At 59.6% G+C, this 22,415-nt stretch overlaps 2 protein-coding genes across 4 annotated transcripts in view; both read left to right on the top strand.

The window, feature by feature from the left end:
- Positions 1-9,826, top strand: part of HNRNPUL1 (heterogeneous nuclear ribonucleoprotein U like 1) — a 31,465-nt gene extending 21,639 nt beyond the window's left edge. For all 3 annotated transcript variants that reach the window (XM_040976274.1, XM_040976273.1, XM_040976275.1), the window contains exons 11-15: positions 5,010-5,178; positions 5,633-5,917; positions 6,976-7,265; positions 8,427-8,618; positions 8,982-9,826. In XM_040976274.1, the coding sequence (XP_040832208.1) occupies positions 5,010-5,178; positions 5,633-5,917; positions 6,976-7,265; positions 8,427-8,618; positions 8,982-9,098 (1,053 nt within the window). In that variant the 3' untranslated portion in view covers positions 9,099-9,826. The remainder of the gene's footprint in view (positions 1-5,009; positions 5,179-5,632; positions 5,918-6,975; positions 7,266-8,426; positions 8,619-8,981) is intronic.
- A 2,423-nt stretch (positions 9,827-12,249) lies between these two features.
- On the top strand, positions 12,250-21,634 carry CCDC97 (coiled-coil domain containing 97). Its single transcript, XM_040976272.1, has 5 exons — positions 12,250-12,387; positions 16,031-16,465; positions 18,200-18,472; positions 18,735-18,864; positions 20,098-21,634. Exons 1-5 carry the CDS (start codon positions 12,342-12,344, stop codon positions 20,216-20,218), a joined length of 1,005 nt encoding a protein of 334 aa, XP_040832206.1. The 5' UTR covers positions 12,250-12,341; the 3' UTR covers positions 20,219-21,634.
- The last annotated feature ends 781 nt before the right edge of the window (positions 21,635-22,415 follow it).

Genomic DNA, 22,415 nt, shown 5'->3' with positions numbered 1-22,415 from the left:
TAAAGCTGAGTCCTGCATTTTTTTCCTGACATTTCAGTTAATATCAGGCTAGGATTGAGCATAGAACATTTTGTTTATTTTATGTCAATTACACACACACACAGACAGGCAGATGGATCACTTTTTTGGAGCTGGGCACTTTTGAGTTGGGAAGATCAGCTGTGGCTTTCAGTGTTCTTGAAAGGCTGAGTGACCTTCAAATGGTGAAGGATCCCTGTGTTGGAATACTGCTCTCCACCATGAACTGCCTGGGCTCCTCACCCTTGACATTGGTCCTGGAGGCTTTCTCAGGTAGCAGAGGTGGTTCCCTGATTTTCCACACTGTTGATGGGCACCTATGACTTGTGTTAGGATCCTGAAGAATCCGTGAGTGGGCAAATGGATCATTACATATTGGTTGCAGATGGAGCACGCTGTCCGTGGCCTTGCTCTGAAATTTGCCATACGTGCAGCACAAGCTCTGGGTCCTGGGGTGCTGAAGGCAGCACCAGCTGTGGGTCCCGGGGCGCTGTCGGCAGCACCAGCTGTGGGTCCCGGGGCGCTGTCGGCAGCAGCACCTGGTGGTTGACTTGTCACAGGACTCCCTGAGGACCAGTTTGCAGTCACAGAGCTGTGAGGATCCCTCACAGCATAGGCAGCACAGGCCATCCCAGAAGTTACTCAGGGCAGTTTCTGTAGTTTGGCTTCAGGTAGCCAGCTGCCTCCCACTTTGTGAAGACTGTTAAAACCTTTGGCCTCGTTTTGTCCCATTCTTATGGAGGCTTCTTTGAATCCTAGTCTCACATGGTCCCACAGCAGAGCAGTGGTGCCATTTAGCATCCGGAGATACCTCTGGGACACCCCAGCAGGGACACCCTGCCTGGCTGTTCTGTGTTGGTGGAGCCAGTGGTCGAATCCAGCTCTGCAGACTGACACTCGATTGGCATCTGTGCCCGGAGGACCTGGGCAGCTTTTTACCTGGAGATCAGACCCCAGCAGGCACACAACAGCAGAGCTGAGCCATAGCTGGGGCTGGCTTGTTAGGGGACAGGATCCAGAGCTGCACCACGTCCCCTGTGCCCTGAGACTGCCAGTCTGCTGGCAGAGGGACATGTAGGTCAGGCCAAGGGAGGTGAGAGCCCGAGCTCTGGCTGTTGGGAGCAGGGTTCTGGTTGACCTGGAGGATGGACGCAGGGCTCCAAGTTACCCAGATCTGGGAAGGGGCTCTCAACCCAACGGGCTGACATGTTCCAGCCTGTGTCCAAAAGTGAGTTCCAGAAATCTCTGGGTGTGAAAGAGGGAGGGGAAGAGAAAAGGAGGAAGGAAGGGAATGTGTGTGTGCACAAGCCTGTCTCGCAGCAGGCCTCCAGCCAGATGTTGGCACTTCCCCTGTCACCAGCTTGGGTGCCAAGAGTGAGTTGATGATTCAGTTGTCCCCTGGGGTGGCTGGTACTTGCAAAGGGGAGACCAGTGCCATAGGTAGTCTTTCCCTCCTCTGGTTTTTCCTGCATGGTTGGGCCTCCTGTTATGTACTTTGGCCCCAGAAATGCTCCTCCTGAGAGAACTAGCTTACAGAAACCAGGCAAGCCTGGGGGAGCCAGGACTCCTCATCTGGCCGGGACCTTTCCAGGTCTTTCCAGGCACAGGCTCAGCTGGGCCTCTTCAAACCATGTAGGCACTGTAGCCCTGGAGCATCACGGGGGGAGATAGGAGGAAAGTGGACCCAAGAGGAAACTGAGGCTTCATTGAGGGAAGAAACTTGTCCAAAGTCACATGACTGATTTACTGACTTCCTGGCTGGGCGTGGTGTTGTGTTCAGAGCTGGCTGGGGTGTGGGGAGTGCTTTCAAGGGTGGGATATCTGGGCTAAGGCGTGCGGTGCAATTAAGAGCTGGGGCTTTGTGCTGAGGGCCGTGTGGAACCTAGTCTAGTCCAGTTTTTCTTCCTGGGGAGTAGTGTGGCTAAACTTAGCCGGACAGTAAAAGGCTGCAGGGGCAGTTTCAGCTGGCTCTTGGTAGGGCAGGGGTCTTCTGTACAGATGGGAAGTCTCTGGAATGAAACTGCCTGTTCCTCCGCTACCAGAGGGAGTTGACATTGAATCCAGCATTACCCTCCTGGGTTGCCCAGACCTCCCCTGCAGTTGGACACTGTGTGCTGTGAGTGCCAGCAGCTGAAGCCAGGCCAGGCCGTGATCAAACAGGGCTGGCTGTGCTGACACTGCCCCCAGCCTCACCCTTGAACATGCAGTTCTGGTGGTGGTCCGTGTCCCTGTGAAAGCGGCACCTTGTTGGCAGCTGTTGCAGAAGGGCATGCTTCTTCACGCCCACCAACCCCGGAGCTGTTCTGCTGCTGCCACGCCAGCCCATTCTGTTCCTGCACGTGTGGTACCTCCCTCTGGGCTCACCTTGCTCAGCCCCAGAGGCAAGCTTTGCCCGCAGCAGCCTTAAGTATGCCCTGGGATCCAGCCAGGTTCTCCTGCTGCCAGCCTGGCTGTGTTGAGCTATGACAAGGAAAAGTGGACAGGATGGCTGAGGTCCTGGCCCGCTGTGCTCCTCGACTTCCTGAGTCTCACCCCAACACTCTCTGTGCAGTTCATCTGGGCAGCCCCATTCCCGCCCCAACTGGAAAGAGGGAGGTGGGAGGCCCAGGTCTGTCCTCAGAGTCGGCATCTTGCAGCAGGACAGGACTGGGAGACGCAGGAGGTAGGCCGAGGGCGCTTCTGCAGCTGGAAAAGCTGACGTCGCTGTTGGGTCTGTCTCTTAGCAACAGCCACCAGCAGCCCCCAGTGACCACAGAGTGCCAGCTGGCCCGTGGCGCTGACCTCACCGTGTTTGCTGTGGTAACAGCAACAGCTAGCTCCCTGCCCTCCAGGAAAGCCAAGATAGTGTTGGCCTCAGGGGCTCCTCTGCCTCTTCCCAAGGCTGGGAGTGAGCAGAGAGGGGTTATCTCAGAAAGTATCGCCTGAGCTGTCTCCCACCTCCCTAAGGTGTGAGAGCCCCTCTGGGTCTGGCCTGTTGCAGGCCAGATGCCAGCTGGGTGTAAAAGCCCCTACCCTGCAGGTGCAGGGGCTGACCTCAGCGCGAGTGTTGCCTCCTTCTCTCGGGGAGCTTCTCTGCACCCTGGGGTTTAGGAGAGTCAGGGTGGGATTGTGTCGGGAGCGCCCACCACCCTCTGGATGCCAGGAGACACTTCCTGTGCCACCTTCTGCCCTGCTCTCAGGAATGCCATCGAGGAAGACCTTGGGATAAAAAAGGTGCAGCTGTGCTGCCCTAACCTGCTGTGCCTCTTGTGCGCTCTGGCCCGAGGGGAGGGTGTCTGCTCAGAGGGGCTGCATGCCAGGAGCGTGTCTGGGGTCGGAATCCGCTGGGCTGCAGGCTGGATCTCCCCGGGGCGGCTGCCTTTGTGTTCTGGGCATTTGGAGGGTGGCTTCTTGTCACCTCGGACTTCTCCTTGGAACAGCATCCTGTGGACCACATGTCCCATCCTCTCGGCGCTATGCTGAGATCTGCCTAACCACAATTGGAAAGTAGTGTCCACTTCTGCAGGTCCTCGCATACGTGGTCGCTGTCTTCCCCGTCAAGAGGCATTGGCTAGGCTGAGCCCGGCGGCTGCTTACTGGGCAGATCACAGCCTGCCTCGCCTGTGCTCTGGGGTGCTGCAAGGCAGCACCCTGCCCAGTGACTGACGGGCTCTGGACTTGGTGAGGGAGACTTAGATGAGCTCATTCTGTCTTAACAGTGACCCTAAGCCATACTTCTATCCAGCTCCCCCTCCATCCCCACCTTTTCAGTACTTAAGACTCAGTAAGTTGATTTTACAAGGAGGCCTGAGGCTCTGCTCACCGGGACCTTGTGGGTGTGATGGGGCTGTCAGGTTAGAGCCAATATCTGCCAGACTGACCCGTCAAGGGCCTCCGGGAGGCTCAGCAGCTGTAAAGATGGGCCTCGGTGTGCACGGCCACTCCAGGGCTCCCACCCTGCCCCAGGCCTTTCCAGACTGTTCTCCCCGCCGCTGCTCCTCTTGGTGCCTGTCAGAGCCACCCAGGAGTTGCTTTCTTGCCGCTCAGAACTCTGCCTCCATGGCATGGTACCTATGCAGGTGGTCAACCCCCACCAGTTTTGGGCTCAGGAGGTCGCAGAGGTTTGGCTTGCTGCCTTGTTTATGGTGTTAAGGTGACTCAAACTCACAGGCTTAGCCCCAGGGCCGCACGGGGAGTCAGGAGCATGAGGCACCTCTGTGGGAGCTCGCAGGTTCCCTGGGGCGTGCTGTGCAGCAGCAGCTCAGGATGCGGAGGGAAACCCTGGGCTCAGAGCTGCAGGTGCCGGAGTGGGAGCAGCTGGGCAGAGGCGTGTGTGCTGTGAGCCAGGGCTGGGGGACCCCCGCTTGCTGGCTGTTAGGACCTGCGCCCCGGGGATGCCAGGGCAGCTGGGCAGCGCAGCAATAAGGAGCTTGCCGATGAGATGTGAGGAGTGGGGTTGGCAGCAGAGGGATGGAGCGTGCTGCCTGTAAGCGTGAGGCTCTGTGTTGTGTACTGTGCGTATCACTATGTTTAGAATAGGGGGAAGATGGGATCAGGCACAACACCAGCAACAGGTGGACTGCCGACCCCCGGCAGCCCTTGCCCTGTGCCGTCAGCCGCTGCTTTCCCACGTCAGCTAGCTTGTTGAAAGTAGGCGTACTGGGTTGAATGCCCAGCGGTGGCTCTCATGATACTCCGGGAGATGGTGGGGAAGTTGGATGGAGGCCCAGCTCCCCAGTTCTGCCAGGTCCAGCCCTGCTGTTGGAGACATCTAGGGGCTCGAGGGCGCCCTAAGTTGATAGTGCAGAGTGAGATGGCGCGGGATGGGAGCTCTCCCTCCGTGTCTGGAGAAGAAGAGGAATGACCGTTTCATGGAGGAGCTGGAATGTGGAGAAGCACCATTTGTTAGGCACTTGCTGAGAGGAGCGGGCATCCTGCTCTGAGCCCGAGACCTGCAGAGAGACCAACAGCTGTGACCGTACCCTCTCACCTCTTCTGTCGCCTACTCCTAGACAAATGTTTATGGGTCAGCCCAGAGACGAAAAATGAGACCATTTGAAGGCTTCCAGCGCAAAGCCATTGTGATTTGTCCCACTGACGAGGACCTGAAAGACCGAACCATAAAGCGGACCGACGAGGAAGGGAAGGATGTCCCGGATCATGCGGTCCTAGAGATGAAAGGTAGGAAGCGCCTGGTTCTGGAGGGCAGCCCCGGCTGCCTCAGTCCTGTCGCCTCTGATCTTGCTTGCGCTCTGCTTCTGCTTTGTCCCTTCCTTGTCCACTGCAGCGGTGAATGGAAAAGCCTCACACCTGTGGCCAGGTGTGCAGCCTGCACGCCACCTTGCTGCTGGCCCCTGAACGGCCTCCATTTACTTCTCTGTGAATCCGGGGTGGGGACTCCAGCTGCCTGGCAGGGACCCTGGCTGGGTAGAGCACAGCCCGCTGCTTGGGAAAGGGGGAGGGCTTCGTTAAAACCCGACAACCGCCAGAGAGGCCTTGGCCTGGGGAGCCTGACGCAGGCGCCCTCATTCGCTACTCCAGGGCTGCCCACCATTCCCTTCCGGCAGGCCAGTGTCCTCGGGGTGCAGGGAACTGACCTCTTCCCTTTGCTCCTCCTGGGGTGCTCCCTTCCTAGCCAACTTCACTTTGCCGGACGTTGGGGACTTCCTGGATGAGGTTCTGTTCATCGAGCTGCAGCGGGAGGAAGCTGACAAGCTGGTGAGGCAGTACAACGAGGAGGGCCGCAAGGCCGGGCCGCCCCCCGAGAAGCGCTTTGACAACCGAGGTGGTGGTGGCTTCCGGGGCCGAGGGGGTGGTGGCGGCTTCCAGCGCTATGACAACCGAGGTCCCCCTGGCGGCAACCGAGGAGGCTTCCAGAACCGAGGTGGAGGCAGCGGTGGAGGAGGCAACTACCGTGGAGGTGAGCCGGCACTGCCCGCGTTGCTCCTGGCTCCTGCCCGGATCTAGTGGGCCCGCCGCCAGGAGAGCCAGGGAAGCCCACAGCATCCCGCTTCCTGGCAATGCTGCAATTCCTGCAATTCCTGCAGCTCTCCGGCTTCCAGGAGCTTTGATTTTTATTTGTTTTTAATTTATTTGAGAGCTACAGAGAGAAAGTAGGGGAGATAAGATATTTTCCTTTCTCTGATTCATTCACCAAATGTGTACAGCAGCTGAGACTTGGCCAGGTCAAAACCAGGGGCTTCGTCCAGGTCTCCCACGTGGAGGGAGCTGGCTGGGAAGTGGAGCAGCCAGGTGGCACAGGTGGCAGCATAGCCCGTTATGCCACATTACCTTCCAGGAGCCTGACCACGCTTCCCGCCACTCCCACATCTCTTTCGGTGCCTGACAGGGCCCACGCTGGGACTGTCTCTGCTGATGGGTTTAAAACAGGAGAAAGGTTTAGACGGGTTCTTAGTGCTGCAGTCTCTGACATGAAGTCTGAATGTCTAACAGATATGGAGTGAGCCCTGTTCCAGTCCAGTCTGGGGCTGAGCGGTCCTAGGGAGGAGAAAGCCAGGACCCATGTTGTTGGAGAGCCCAGGCAGGGTTGCTGTAAGCTCAGTGACATGGTCCTGGTGGTTAGGGAGGCAGCAGGCCCAGGAGGGACTTCCGGGCACAGAGCAAGCTGGGCAGGGAAGTGGGTTCTGGGCCTGGGGAGGACAAGGGCCACCCCTTCAGGGGTGTGCCCAGTGCCTTACCTCCCTCTGCCCATGGCTGTCTAGTCTGTTCTTGCTGGGGCCCAGCGGAAGCCCAGACAGCCCTGGTCACTGCCTCACTAGGCTCGCTATCCTGGGGACAAGGCTGAACTGCCGGTACATGGATAGTCTCCTGCTATCCTGTGGGGTACAGGAATGGGGCCCAGGGAGTGTGCTGGGCTCACCTGACCTCTGTGCTTGTGGTGCTGGGCCACTGTGGTCAGCAGGCCTGCGGGCCACCAGTTGAGTGTAACAGGCCCTCTCTGGGGTTTTTCCACCACAGGTTTCAACCGCAGCGGAGGTGGTGGCTACAACCAGAACCGCTGGGGTAACAACAGCCGGGATAACAACAACTCCAACAACCGAGGCAGCTACAACCGGGCCCCCCAACAACAGCCACCGCCGCAGCAGCCGCCACCCCCACAGCCGCCACCCCAGCAGCCGCCGCCACCTCCCAGCTACAGCCCTGCTCGGAACCCCCCAGTGGCCAGCAGCTACAGCAAGAGTAGCAGTGTCCCCGGCTCCAGCGCCAATACCAGCACCCCCACCGTCAGCAGCTACAGCCCGCCGCAGGTGAGAGGTTGAGCCCGTGGGCCCACATGTTCTTGAACCCCAGCAGGTTAGAGGGGCCTTCTGAGGATGTCACCCCAAATTCTCCTCTAAGGGAGACTTGGGGCAGCACTGGTCCCCTAGGGGCCTGACTGCTCCAGGCTCGCTCTCACCTCAGGCCCTTAAGTGGGGCTGTCTTTCTTTAGTTGGAAGGTCTAACCCCACTGTGGCCAGCATGTCAAGAATGGGGCGCTGAGTGTGCAACCCTGGGCAGCCCCAGGCCCAGCTGGTGGGCAGCCAGGGCTGTGGCAGCAGCTCTCCAGAGCAGTGTTTTGAGGCCAGCCACCAGACACAAGCAAATGGATCCCAGAGCCGGGGTTGCCAGAGTGTTTCCTGAGGAGACGGCTGAGCAGGCACCCCCTAAATGGCCTGGGACACATGGCTTCTCTCTATTTTTATTTGTTTATCTGGGAAGCAGAGGACAGAGGCAGAGAGCTCCCACCCACTGCTTCCTTCCCCAGGTGCCAATAGCCAGGACTAGATCGCAGCAGAACCAGGGGTCAGGCTCAGCTAAGATTTCCTAAGTGGACGGTGGGCTAGCCATGTGAGCCTCAGCTGCTTCTCTGTCAACAGGAAGCCAGAATCGGGCACGGAGCAACTCGGACCCTGGCATCCCAGCGCTCCATTAACATCCTGCCAGCCCAACTGGGCAACCCTACCGTAGATAGATGAAAGCTTTGGTACTAAGGACCCTGGGGTGAAAGTTCCTTTTCAGCTGCGTGACCTTGGCCCAGGACTTCACCTTCTTGCTCTCCAGTGTCCTCTATTAAATGGAGCTTGTGGGACCCTCAGGGTTCCCATGGAAATTAAGTTCACGATGCAGCCTGTACCGGGCAGCATTGGGTGAGCTGCCCCCACCCAGTGTTTCAACAGGTCTGTCTGCTGATCGCCCAGTGCCGCAGGCCCAGGGTGTGCGCTTGCAGGCTTCATGGTTTACAGAAAAGGAGCCTGGTACTGCACCATGTGCCCTGCCGGGTCTTCAAGGTTTCATGGGAGCCTGGGAGTGGCCGTTGGTCCTGACCCATCCGCTCCTCAGCCCTCCAGCAGCCTCCCGGGGGGCCCTTCCTGTATCGCTCTGTGGTCTGCTCTGCACCCACGCCTTGGTACTTTTTCTTTGCCTTCCAGCCGAGCTACAGCCAGCCACCCTATAGCCAGGGAGGCTACAGCCAGGGCTACACCGCCCCACCGCCTCCACCACCGCCACCACCTGCCTACAACTATGGGAGCTACGGGGGCTACAGTCCGGCCCCCTACACCCCGCCACCGCCCCCAACTGCACAAACCTACCCCCAGCCCAGCTATAACCAGTATCAGCAGGTAGGTGCCAGATGCAGGAGAGGTGCCAGGGGATTCCCTTGGGTGGGCATTCCCAAACTTAGACCCCCCCACTATCCCCTACAGTAGTAGGCTGCCTGCTGGCCACTGTGCAGCCTTTCCCTGGCACAGCATGCCAGCGTGGAGGCCTCAGGGCTGCAGACACTGCTTCTGTACCATTCCAGGGCCTTGGGGTCCTCCTTGGGCTGCCAGGCCTGTTAGCTGGCTCAGTGGCACTGGGTGGGCAAGCTGGGAATCCAAGCCCCACCCCGGCTGCCTGTCCCATTCCCAGGTGAAGGTGGGGCTCAAGGTGGAGCCCAGTGTGCAGTGCAGTGGGGTAACCTGGTGCTGTTGGTCTCTTTCCAGTACGCCCAGCAGTGGAACCAGTACTATCAGAACCAGAGCCCGTGGCCGCCCTACTACGGGAACTACGACTACGGGAGCTACTCTGGGAGCACCCAGGGAGGCGCAAGCACTCAGTAGCTGGTGTGTTCCTGAGGCTGCAGAGGCCCCCATGGCTTCCTCCACCAGCGCCGCCTCGGCCCTGCACCCTGACGTCCTGGCTCCTCCCAGGGCCGCCTCTGGCGGGGCCCCTCCCCTGCGCAGGGCCGGGCATTTTTCTCTGGATTCGAACAGGCAACAGTACCTTTTACTTTGTTTGTCCCCTACCTCCCGTCTCTCCTCCGCTTCCTCCCGCCGCCTTTTTGATGGAAGACTTCCCCCAGGACTCCCCTGTCCTCGGTCAGCAGCGAGGCCGGGGCGCAGGGGAGGCCCTCGAGCCCCACTCACCCGCCCGCCCTGGGCCTCCCCGGCCCTCCTGCAGTTGGTTGTAAACTCTTCCAGGAGCTGTTTTACTGTCTACTTTTCAGGATTAAAAAAAAAAAATCAAAAACTTTAAAAAAAAGTTTAAAAAGCAAAATACGGAGGGAGGAAGCAGTGACCTATTTTTTTGGTAATTATGCTTTTTTTAATGTTTAGAATCTGTCCGTTTTTACTGGGGGGCGGCCGCTGACATTTCACCGAGGTGACCCTTCCTTGGCCGAGGAAGGGCCGCACCGCCACACACACCCCAAAGCGCAGGATCATCTGTAACCCGACTTTTTATACGACGTCTCAGTCCCCGTAACTGCACACGAGCTTCTGTGTTCAGTTGAATTGTAACTGCTTTTTGTATTTGGAGAGAGTGTGACTATTGAACTTGAAACCTTTTATTCTGGGCGTCTTGGTAGTTTCTGGTGGGATTCAGTGTGGGACGGGGAGGGGGAGGGAGGCCCCCCACGCCCTCGGGATGGGGCCCCGGGTGCCAGGCCTCAGCACTGTCCCCACCCCGGTCCTCGAGGGTTACTCCCCCGACCTGTGTGTTTTAACAGGATTTTAACAAACTGCACTTATTAAGAAATGTGTCTGCCCTGCTTGATTCTTGTTTGGTTTCAGTAGATGACCTGGCACCCAGCTGGCAGCAAGCAGGTGGCATCCTGGGGCAGCACCTGTAGCCAGCCTTGACTTGCGGACAGCTGTCACTCATCACCGACTCCCTGAGGCACTTGGGGCAGAAAACGTCCCCTCAGACCCAGGGTCCCTCCTCAGTCTAAAATCCAACCAGCTCATTTCCAGTTCTCAATCCCAAAACCTTTCAGAAACTGGGATATTTATTTGAAAGGTTGGCATTATAGGAAGGCAAGAACAAAGATCTCCCACTCCCCAAATGATTGTAACAGCTAGCCCAGTCTCCCGTGTGTGTAGGGAGCAGGTATGACAGCAGGGAGCTGCAGCAGTGGCAGGGCAGCTGGCCCCCCACTGGTGACGTCATGGGGTGCTGCCATCCCGTGTAGCCCCGCCCACAGACCTGTGCAGCTATAAAGCACCTGCCTGGGCTGAGGGCTGGGGGACTGATGCGGGGGTGAGGGCTGGCTGGTGTGGCCCTGGGTGTGTCACAGCCGTCCCCCTCCGCCTGGCTGGGACAGGTGTGTGTGCCTCCCTCACAGCACATGACTCCCTCGGCTGCCCTAGAGCCTGGGAGCCCCGCACCACCCCGCACAGCCACACCCCTCCACCTGGGCCTGCACAGCTGTCTGCCCTCCTTTGGGCAGTATGTGACTGTCCCTCCATAGTCCTGTGGTCACAGCTGTCCTAGAGCCTGGGCTCCTGCTCCAGGCACCACATGGCCAGTGGGAAGGAAGGGCCGGAAAATGGAGCCGTTAACACCCCTGTGCCATCCTCCCCCAGCTACTGCCCCGTCTCAGCTCTTGGTGAGGGACCATGCAGGCCGGGAGCACCCAGTCCAGCCCCAGTCCCTTCCCTTGCTGGAGCTCAGAGCCGTGCAAAGCTGACTGGGCTCAGGGTCCAGGGTGAGGCATCAGCACCAGACAGTTTGGGGTCACCATCCCAGAGGGACCCTAAACCTCCCTGGCCCTGCGGGTCTCCCCATGCCCTGGGCCCTTGTGCTATGCGGCGGCGCCCTCTGCTGGCCTCGCCTGTGGTGTGCCCTCTGTAGGCGTGTTGCATGGCCTGCTGGGTCCCCAGGCCCAGGAGTGGACCAGGAAGTTCCAACTCTGATCAGTGCAGGTCTTTATTATTATTATTATTATTATTATTATTAGAAAGTCAGATTTACAGAGTAGTGACAGATCTGTCCGTTGATTCACTCCCCAAGTGGCCACAAGGCCATCCGAAGCCAGGAGCTTCTTCAGGTCTCCCATGTGGGCACAGGATCCCAAGGCAGTCCTTGACTGCTTTTCCAGGCCACAAGCAGGGGGCTGGGTGGGAAGGGGACAGCTGGGACACGAGCCGGTATCCATATAGGATCCCAGCAGGTACAAGGATTTAGCCTCTAGGCTACTGCGCCGTGCCCCCTCCTGGTTGAGCTGGCTTATTCCCAGTCCCCTCCTTGGGGGATGAAGCAGCCCAAGGTGCTTAAAGCAGCTTGTTGGAGACCTTAAGCCCCACGTGACCCTGGTGGCTCCCAGGCTTCTGGAACGTGCCCGCTGTGCAAGGTAGACATGTACACGGCCAGGGTTGGCTCCTTGATCCAACAGCTCAGTCCGCCTCGTGCGAGGGGACGTGTCCCTGTTCCCAGCTGGGGTACACGCGCCTGCCGACACGCGGGGGTCCTCAGCCTGACCCCACGGGCACGCGGGGGCCCTCAGCCTGACCCCACGGGCACGCGGGGGCCCTCAGCCTGACCCCACGGGCACGCGGGGGTGTCAGCCGGCCCCCACGGGCACGAGATGGCCCAGACCCCCGACCCCCACGGGCACGCGGGGGCCCTCAGCCGGCCCCGGCAGGGTCAGGTGGCCCTCAGCGGGCCCGGCCGTCCTCCCCGCCCTGCACACGTCGGGGTTAGCCTTCCTGACCGGCCCCACGGCGCAGCTCCAGGCCTCGGGAGCCGCGGCTCGGCCAGGAGAGGCTGACCGCGTGCCCCTCGCCCGGCGCCCCTCAGTGCCCGCCTCCCCCTCGCCCTGCACCCCTCAGTGCCCGCGTCCCCTCGCCCGGCGCCCCTCTGTGCCCGCCTCCCCCTCGCCCGGCCGCCTAAGGCTCCCTTGACCGACGGAGACACGCATGCGCACACCAAGATCTCCGTTCAGCCCGGAACCTTAGTGTCTGGGTGTGCTGCAGCACCGACCCGGGGAACTTGCTCAGCCGGAAGTAGCTGCCGAGAGCCGACGGGTCGGGACTGGGTTGCGGAACCCTCGGCGCGGCAGTTGCTAAGTCGGAGAGAAAGGCGCGATGGAGGCCGTGGCGACCGCGGCGGCGGCGGCGGGACCCGATGCGGGTGAGGCCCGGCCCACGCAGGCGCGGCGGGAGGGTGCAGCGGCGCGGCGCTGGGAAGTGACTCCCCAGGAACACGGAGGAAGGCGGACTCCTGACGGAGGGACACCTGCCCTCCGCTCCAGGTGTCGGGCGGCCGTGCCCGGCCTGGGTCCTCTTTCTGCCCGGCCTCAGTCCTGACCCCAGGTCCCCCCAGACCCAGGGGAGCCCCTGCCCCGGGTCTTCCCTCCAGCCGTCCCGGGGAGCCCCTGCCCGGTCTCGGTCCTGTCCCCGGGTCCCTCCAGTCTCCCGCGTCTGCCTCTGCAGGGCCCCCCTCACACCTGCTGCCTCCCTCAGCCCTCTCCCTTGCGTCTTCCGTGTGTGTGCTCCCTACTCCTTTGGCCTCCTCTTGGAGTCCCGTCCCATTGCTGTGTCAGCCACGGAGGGAGGCCTGGGCCCCCGGCTGCACGGGGCCCCCTCCGCCCCCCAGTTGCTGAAGGCAGGTCATGGGAACACGGAGGAGGGTGAAGGGTGTCATCTGTTCTTTTATGTACTTGAAACTTTACGTTAAGCAACAAAACAAAAACCAGTTGAACCCTGACATGAAGAACTATTTTTGGAAGATTTGCTTTTTAATTTTTTTGTAATTTTTTTGTATAGTCTGGGATTCCCCGCTCCCCCAATTTGGAAGATTTATTTGTATTGGAAAGGCGCGTTTACAGAGAAGAGACACATAGAAAAATGTTTCCCATCTGGTTCACTCTGCGAGTGGCTGCAGCAGCCACAGCCAGAACTGAGCTGATCCAAAGCCAGGAGCCAGGAGCCTCTTCCGGGTCTTCCAGGCAGGCTCAGACTCCCAAGGCTTTGAGCCATCCTCGGCTGCTTTCCCAGGCCACAAGCAGGGAGCTGGATGGGAAGTGGAGCAGCCAGGCCACGAACCAGCACCCACATGGGATCCTATGGTTTCCAAGGGGAGGATTAGCCACTTGAGCCATCACGCTGGCCCCTGAAATGAAGACCCCAATGTTTCCAGCCCATGCTGCCTTCCAGAGCAGAGCCACAGCGTCCACCAAAGCCCAGTGCCCCGCGGGCAACTCTCCCACCCCCTCTGCCCCCACCCCCTCTGCAGTGTGGCTTCCTGGCACCTCAGACCTTTCTCTTACTAGACTACCTAGAGGGTTTGTTGACATTGCACCCCCTCCCCAATCCTCTCCCCTGCTGGGATGTCCCACTTCCTTCTAGCCTTCCAGTGCGTTTTGTGCCACAGCCACTGTAACAGGTGACTGCCCACTGGGTTTATCTGCGAGAAAGCTGGACAGGAAGAGCTCTGGTCCATTGGGTCACTCCCCAGATGCCCATAATAGCCGCCACGGAAGCCCAATCCAGTTGTGCCACGTGGAAACGGAAGCTGAGCGCAGCGTGCGCCCACACTGCTGCCTGTCCGGGTCTGTGTTCCCAGGAAACTGGGAGTCGGAACCAGTAATTGAAGATAGGCGCTTTGATATAATATTATATATATATATAATATGTTATTATATATAATCTATGTGTATAATATTATATGTATGTGTATATAAAGGCAGAGCTAGAGAGAGGTCTTCCATCCACTAGTTCACTCCCCAGTTGGCCACAATAGCCAGGGCTGGGCCAGCTGGTTCAAAGCCAGAGGCCAGGAGCTTCTTCCGGGCCTCCTGTGTGGATTCAGGAGCTCAAGCGCCTGGACCATCTTCTGCCTTCCCAGGCTGTCAGCAAGGAGCTGGATAGGAAGTGGAGCAGCTGGGACCAGAACCAGTGCCCATGTGGGATGCCAGCACCACAAACAGCAGATTTGTGCACCACCAGGACCTGGTATTCTAACCACTAGGCAGGATGCCTACTCCCCTTCCTTCCTGGCTACTTTCGAGGGGCTTTGCCACCCGTGTCCCACGTCCCTAACAGACCTCAGCATCTTTGCCCGCACCTGCTCTTCCCCAGGGCCCTGTCTTGGGGAGTTTGACGGTTCTCCAGTCTGGAGCCCTGGACACCTCCTGCAGTCCCTGCCCTGCTCCTGCTGGCTTGTCAACTCAGTGGCTGGACTCCCCTGCACCCATAAGCCTTGCCCCGTGGGTCCCCAGCCACCTGAAGGCCTTGTCCCTACTTGGCACCACGGGCTGCAGCCTCTCGCCAAGGCTTGCCCGGCACTCAGCATTTTGCCGATTCTGCCTTTTGTGTCTTTGATCTGGATTGTCTGCTAGCCAGCTGTGCTACCTCAGTGGGATCCTTCCTCTGCCGTGGAAGGCTCACCTGTCAGAGCTGAAGTGCAGTGGGCAAGTACAGGGAGGGGACAGCTTAGTGACTGGGTGACCAAGTGAAGAGTGGGGGACTGAGTGGATCAGCGAGGTGGACCCCGAGTTCTTCGCTCAGCTGCTCTCTGCCTTGAACTCTCTTCCACCAGAAATCCTGGGTCCCTGTCCTTAACTGCGTGGATCTCTACACGTATGTTGCTTTTTGCCAAAGCCTTCTCTGACCCTTGTATTTAAATGAGAAATTTTTTTTTTTTTAAATTGCAGCCTCATGGCCTCGTCAGAGTGCCTGAGTCTGAGGTCCAGCCTCGTGCTAACACAGGTTCCATGGGGCAGCCCTGCTGGCTCAGGCCTCTCCCACTCAGCGGGAGGCCAGGATTGGTGTTCTGGCTCCTGGCTCCAGTGTGGCCTGGTTGTAGCAGCTGTTGTAGCAGTTGGGCAGTGAACAAGGTGTGAGGGCTCCATCATGCCTCTTTCTCCCTCTCAGATAAGTGAACACACAGGTAGGAGTGGGCACTTGGCCCAGCATGTTGGTCACTGCTTGGAACACCCACATTCCATGCCACAGTGCCCAGCTCAAGCCCTGGCTTCCCTGCTTCCTGCTGCTGTAGACCCTGGGCAGCAGGTGTGGCGGCTGGAGGACATGGGTGCCTGCGACCCACCCACCCACCCACGAGGGAGACCTGGATGAAGGTCCAGGCTTTTGGTGTTGGCCTGGCCTGAGCACAATGAAAATGTGGGTATGCCTTTCCCTTCCCTGTCCTCCCCCTCTTCCCTCTCTTTCAGATGAAGTGAAAATATTTGTTTTTCAAAAGATTTACTTATTTTTATTGGAAAGGCAGATTTATGAAGAGAAGGAGAGACAGAAAGATCTTCTGTCTCATGGTTCATTCCCCAAATGGCTGCAACAGTTAGAGCTGAGCAGAACTGAAGCCAGGAGCCAGGAACTTCTTCCAGGTCTCCCACGCAGGTGCAGGGTCCCAAGGCTTTGGGCCGCCCTCCACTGCTTTCCCAGGCCACAGGCAGGGAACTGGATGGGAAGTGGAACAGCCAGGACTCGAACTGTTGAGTGCCTTTATGGGATTGTAGTGCTTGTATGTAGAGGATTAGCCAATTGAGCCATTGTGCCAGGCCCCCAAATAAATTTTTTAATAATGAATAAAATTTTAAAATTGCAGCCTGTCTCCTATTGACTCTCTTCGCTTTCTGGCTCTAGGAAGCATCCAACATATTGTGTGTGTTGAATAACTACATTGTCAATTGTCTGTGCTCCCCAGCTTGACTGTCAGCCCCAGAAGTGTCCAGAACACAACAGGTGCTCAGGAAAGGGGGAGGAAGAAGCTCCTGGCCTGTCTTTCCCTGAGCTTATTCCTTCTCTCTTCCCAGGCTGCACGGAGCCCAGACCTGGGCACTGGGGGGAGCTGAGCCCCCAAAACAAGACGGAAGCGGTGGAGGACGCGCTGGGAAGTGTGGAGAGTGACACCCCCGCAGCCGAGCACCCGGCAGTGAGTGCCATGCTGCATGCCGTGGCTGCCAGCCCCCTGCCTGTGTGTAGCCAGCAGCAGGGCGAGCCTGACCTGACCGAGCGGGAGAAGGTGGCCATCTTGCGGCAGCTTTACCAAGAGAAACCACTTGTGTTCCTGGAACGCTTCCGCACCGGGCTCCGTGAGGAACACCTGACCTGCTTTAGCCACCTGCGTGGGGACCACCGTGCAGATTTCTACTGTGCCGAGGTGGCGCGGCAGGGCAGTGCCCGGCCCCGCACCCTGCGTACCCGCCTGCGGAACCGGCGCTACGCTGCGTTGCGTGAGCTCATCCAAGGTGGGGAGGACGGAGCTAGGCAGAAACAAGGATTTGGGAGCAGGCTCAGGCTCCAGGAAGACAGAAGTGCGAGCCCAGCACCTCCAGAGGCAGGGGGACAGGTGGCAGCTCTGAGGACATGGGACATAGCAGGGAGCACCCACTGCTGCTGGGGACAGGCCAGTGCTGCCTCACTGCACACAGGGTGATGCATCTATGGCCTTGGGGGGTGTTGTCTTCTTTTTTTAACTTACTTACTGCTTACTTGAAAGGCAGAGTCCGAGAGGGAGAGAGATTTTTTTTTTTAAAGATTTATTTATTTATTGAAAAGTCAGATATACAGAGAGGAGGAGAGACAGAGAGGAAGATCTTCCGTCCGATGATTCACTCCCCAAGTGAGCACAACAGCCAGTGCTATGCCGATCCGAAGCCAGGATCCAGGAACTTCTTCCGGGTCTCCCACACAGGTGCAGGGTCCCAAGGCTTTGGGCCGTCCTTGACTGCTTTCCCAGGCCACAAGCAGGGAACTGGATGGGCAGTGGAGCTGCCGAGATTAGAACTGGCGCTCATATGGCATCCCGGCATGTTCAAGGCGAGGACTTTAGCCACCCGGCTAAAGTCGTCGGCCCCGAAAGAGATTTTCTATGCACTGATTCACTTGCTGAATGACCACCAAGGCCGGGACTGGGCCAGGGTGGAGCCTGGAGCTTGTTCTGGGTCTCCCATGTGGGTGCAGGGCTTCGAGGCCCTTGAGCTATGCTCTACTGCTTTATCAGGCCATTGGCAGGGAGCTGAATGGGAAGTGGGACAGCTGGGACCCTGTGTCCATGTGGGGTGCCAGTGTTACAGGCAGTGGCCCCCTTTGGGACATCCTGATCAGGACAGGGTGACAGCCGTGAATGAGACCTCGATGCCTTTCTGACCACAAGTTCACTGAGCATCTTTGGCCACAGACATAGCAGCCAGGCAAAAGAGCCATGAAGGCAGCAAAGTTAGCCAAACGCCAGTAGGGGAAAGGCCTTGAGGAAGTGTGTAACATGGGCAGGCAGGGAGGGGATGACAGAGGAAGGGGTGAGAGAGGGAGGGCTAAGTGGCAGAAACTGACGAAGGAAGCAGAGATCAGGGAAGGGGGAGTGATCTGAGCCAGGGAGAAAGAGGAATAGAAAGTTTGATAGAAGAGGCTGGAAACAGAAGTGGGATTGAGACAGAACAGAGCAGGGTTGAGGGAGCAAGCTAGACCCCAGTGCTGCGGGCTCTCAGCCTGGGGTTAGGACCCAAGAGTAGGGGGCCAGGGGCAGGTGTGGTGGCCGCCAGAAGGACAGAAGCAGTCCTGCAGAGACTTCCAGGGAAGACGCATGGGGCATGGGGGGCAAGCCTGGCCCCCCACGGGGGGTGCAGAGGAGTGTCCTGGGGGAGAGAGGTCAGAGGTGGGGCCTGCAGCCACCCTGTGGGCAGAGGCACCGCTAGACCTGATCCCAGGTCCACGTGGGTGTGTGCACGTCTGTGTAACAGTGCATGTGTGTGCACTCGCAGCCAGGCCAGGGCTCAACGGGTGTGCATGCCCTGCCTGCGTGGTCCGCGTGCCACCGCTCAGGCACAGCTGGCTGTGGGCTGCTGGCCTCTACTGGCTCTGAGGCTGCCCCTGCGTATGCCCGGGTCAGTGTTCACAGCTCAGGCCCATGGTTCTCCTGCATACCTGAACATGCCCATGTCTACTGAGAAATGCTCACCGCACGCCCTTGTGTCTCCACACAGCGGGGGAGTACTTCAGCGATGAGCAGATGCGGCTCCGGGCCCCACTGCTGTACGAGCAGTACATCGGGCAGTACCTCAGCCAGGAAGAACTCAGCGCCCGTGCCCCAATCCAGCCCCCCAAGCCCGGCGCCCCCGGCACTCCTGCCTGCCCGCTCTCCGATCTGCTGCTCCAGTCCTACCAGGAGCGGGAGCTGCAGCAGCGACTGCTCCAGCAGCAGGAAGAAGAGGAGGCCTGCTTGGAGGAGGAAGAAGAGGAGGACAGTGATGAGGAAGGTGAGGGCCAGGAGCAGGGGGACCCAGCATCCAGTCACAGGCCTGGCCCTGAGCGCCCTCCCAAGCTCTCCCACATCCCTGTCCCAACTCCTGGAGTGCCCAGTGCTTCCCCCACCCTGAGGTGGCCAGAGCACTGTATGGGCATTGTGTAGCTGAAGTGCATGCCCCTGGGGGGGCAGGGCAGGGCTGGCTCAGGCCCGCATCCACCCCAGTGCTGCTCCAGTGCCCTGCTCACATGCCCACTGTGGTGTCCCCACTGCAGACGAGAGGTCTGGCAAAGACTTGGAGACCTGGGTCCCTGACTCGGAGGAGAGGCTGATCCTGCGGGAGGAGTTCACCAGCCGCATGCACCAGCGCTTCCTGGATGGCAAGGACGGCGACTTTGACTACAGGTGCTCTGGGGTCCCCGGCCTCCCCGACCCCCTGGTGAGCCAGATCAGCCAAGCAACGTGGCTGCTTTGAACCAGGGCCTCAGCCAGGAGAGGTGTGAACAGGGCTGCCCTTGGCACTGCAGATGGCAGCGGCCCAACAGGAGGCCGCTCCCAAAGCCCTCTCTGTCCACCACCTCCACCTGTCTCAGGCTGCAGGAAGTAGCCCTGGCAGGGTTAACGCCTATGGCAGGGCTTTGCAGGGACCAACCATGCCAGCTGTCCATTTTCCTGAGAGACCTGGGCAGAGACACCTAGGCCACCTGCCCAGGAAAAGCATGGGCCACCAGCTCAAGGACACAGGATCAGAGGGAAGTGGCTTCGTCAGCAGAGGGAGTCCTGCCTGTGGTTGGGAGTAGCAGCCTGGCAGCATACACTGTCCCTCCCTCCAGGCCCAGGACTGTGGCCTGGGAACGATGCCACCTGGAGCAGGTGTGGTGGGTATCATGGTCTCTATCACTGGGGCATCTGTACACAGAGCATCCCGACCCATTTGGGGATCCCCCGGCTGAGGGGTCTGACAAATCTACCCCCAGCCGCAGTGCAGCTTCCCAGAACCCCCCGCAGGGTACCCAGCTCATGGGATCCCTTGGCGAGTGACACCACTGCTGTCGACAAGCCAGGTACCCACGAGGGCAGCAGTGGCCTGCCAGGTCCTCGCCCACAATAAGTCAACATGTGCTTGGCGTCTGCCCAGTCCAAGCTCGGGAAAAGCAGGGAACCAAACCAAGGAGAGGTCTTCCTGTCTGGAACAGGTCCCCTGCAGTGAGGGCAATGGAGAACGGAAGCGGGGTGGGAAGGCTCTGTGAGGAGGCAACCCGTGGGGCAGGGAGAGCGCCCAGGGTGGTGAGGGGTCAGAGCACCTGTGTGTGGTCCACCGAGTGGCAGGGAGTGGAGTTGTGTCCCTGGTCCCCGGGCCCTGCCAGGAGCAGACCCCGGCTGTGCCGATCAAGTAGCATAGTACCCCAGGAGGCAGAATCGCCCTGTTGGGAACCCCTGGCTGCCTGGGAAGGTGGCCGTGTCACCGGGTCTTTCTGCGCTTTGAGAAAGCCAACTTTCTATGAAACGTGATTTGGAAGACACTTCCTTTTGCTGTAAGCGCTCAGGCCGTATTCCCCCTCTGCGGCCAAATATCACAGCGCTAATGACCTCTGACCTAGGGAGGTCCCAGGCTGTGACCGTCTTGCCCCTCCACAGCACCGTGGATGACAACCCTGACCTGGACAACCTGGACATTGTGGCCCGGGACGAGGAGGAGCGCTATTTTGACGAGGAGGAACCTGAGGATGCCCCGAGCCCCGAACCTGACGGCGACTGACAGCTACCACCCTCCCCTGCCTGGCAAGGCCACTGCTGCGGGCCCGGCCCAGTGACTACAGGGGAGTCGGCGCTCCCACCTGCTGGTGCCTCTGACCTGGCCCACCCCTTCTGTTTCTGGGTCCCCTTCTCTCCCTCCTCCCCTCTCCAGAGCTGTGTGTGTGTCTCCCCTTTTGTCCCTCTCTGTCTCGGGCCCAGCGTGCAAGTCCTCCCCATGACAGCCAGCATGGCTCTTTGGGGCATGTCCGCGTCACTGCCAGTCTCACCTCCTGGGCCCATGCTTCCTGCCTGTGGTTTCCGTTTTTCCCCAGCCACGGCATCTCTCCCTTATCTCCTCCCACCCCAAGCCCTCTGCTTCTCCCCCAGGCTTGGCTGTCAGGGCATAGGCCTGGCACAAGCCCTTGTCTCCCTCAGGACCCAGGCTGGCATGGAGTTGGGCAGGCCTGGGGGTCCTGGGTCCTGCCAGCTTGGGAGGGAGGGGGGAGTTCCCCTTCCCAGCCCCAGCAGCCCCCCTCTGCCCAGCCACAATTTTCCCTTCCTTCACTTCCTCCGCCTCCTTCTCCCCCGTTTACACTCCCCCAATCCGCACAGGCTGTTATCAGGGCCCTGAGTCATCCCACACAGCCAGCCCCAGCCTCCCTGCCCCCAGCCCGCCACAGGGCCCGCCCCGGGAGCCCCCTGCCGCCCTGGGCTAATGGGAGCCAGATGGCTGCCTGGTGACTCAGCCACCGGCCTGTGGGAACCCAGGCGACCTGCCTTCCCATGCCCCGCACCCCTCTGCTCCCCCAGCACAGGGGGAACTGGTCGCTACTGTGGGAGTGGGTGGCATAAGCCAGGGGTCAGCCAGGCTGGCCTGGGGATCCCTGGCTCTTCTGAGAGAATGGTGGTACCCTGGCCATGCCAGACCCCCCAGGTCACCTCCTGGGCTCCTGCTCTGACCCCGGGCTCACATGTAGGTCAGCCCAAATTTGGGAGCAAAGGCAGTGAGAGGCAGGAAAGCGTAATGGTCACGGCAGAGCCCGCCCTAGATCAGGTGCCTGGCACCACACCACAAAACATACCCCTGGACTGGGGACCCCAGCTCCTCCCTGATGTTCAGGGAGGCCCCGTGTGGAGGGACTGTGGGCTCAAGAAGTGAAGTCTGGGGATCCTAGGTCTGGAACCATTTTGTCATCCTAGGAGAGGAAGATGGGAGAAGGGTCCATATTGGGCATGGCAGCGCAGACCCCTCATGTGCCAGCCCCTAGTGGTTAGGACCTGGCAGTGCTGATCCATCCCCAGACTCCAGGCTGGTGCTGGAGTCACAGCAGGGACTGAGTGAGAGGTGGGCGGCCATCACCTGGGTGCTGGCGTTTGCCCCGCGATGTGGGAGACCGGGCGTGGTCTGTCATCTGATCATTAAATCTCTTAAGATAGACTGTGCAGGCCAGAAATGTTACTTTTTTCTTTCTTTCTTTCTTTTTTTTTTTTAAGAAAAGAAATGAGAGCCACAGCAGTTGAGTCAGAGTTAGGGTTAGTCAGATGGTCCAGACGGGAGCGTCTGGCTGAGAGACCGAGGCGGGGCCAGTCCAGGGACAGGGATTAGACAGGGAGACAGGAAGAGAGCTGGGGACTCCAGGCAGCTGACCCCGCGGGTCCCACGGTGTGGACTCCCCGGCCTGGGGTGGGTGGAGAGGCTGAGTCAGGGAGGCTGGCCTGCTGGGGAGAGCCCCTTGGTGGCACCCGGCCCCCGCCTCCATGTCGCCTGCTTGTTCTGGCCCAGCCATTCCCTCCCCTGTCTGCCCTTCTCCCCCCTGGCGACTGACACCTCTGCGTCCCTGTGTTCCACCAAAGCTGCTGCCGGCCACTCCTGTCCCTTGAGTCTGCCCTGCACTGGCTCCTCTGCCTTCTGCCCTCCCCTCCCCCTTCACACTCAGCCCCTGCCCCGCTCTGGCTGCCAGCAGCTCCCCCAGCCCTGTGCCCACTGCCTCTCCCCTCTGTCATTCTCTCCGCCGCTGTCACCGCCTCTGTCCCCCCCATGCCTTGCTCCGCGGACACGTCCCCTCCTGCCCCGGTCTTTGCTCTCATATTTTCCTACCCTTCTCCCGGCTCCTGACTGGCCCTCCCTCCCCAACCCCTGCCTGTCTCCCAGGCACATCCAGGGCAGAGCTGCACTGCGCTCTAGAGTGAGGGTCGCTGCCCCCATGCAGGAGGGGTGC

Source organism: Ochotona curzoniae, unplaced genomic scaffold (genome assembly GCF_017591425.1).
Source record: "Ochotona curzoniae isolate NIBS_2020 unplaced genomic scaffold, NIBS_Ocur_1.0 contig_2699, whole genome shotgun sequence".
Lineage (NCBI taxonomy): Eukaryota > Metazoa > Chordata > Mammalia > Lagomorpha > Ochotonidae > Ochotona > Ochotona curzoniae.
This window is presented reverse-complemented; position numbering and strand designations above follow the sequence as displayed.

Bases quoted from the DNA above. Each gene is read 5' to 3' on its own strand.
- CCDC97 (XM_040976272.1), top strand. From the start codon at position 12,342: ATGGAGGCCGTGGCGACCGCGGCGGCGGCGGCGGGACCCGATGCGG. The intron at 12,388-16,030 runs GTGAGGCCCGGC...CTCTCTTCCCAG, and splicing joins GGCGGCGGGACCCGATGCGG to GCTGCACGGAGCCCAGACCT. The intron at 16,466-18,199 runs GTGGGGAGGACG...GTCTCCACACAG, and splicing joins GTTGCGTGAGCTCATCCAAG to CGGGGGAGTACTTCAGCGAT.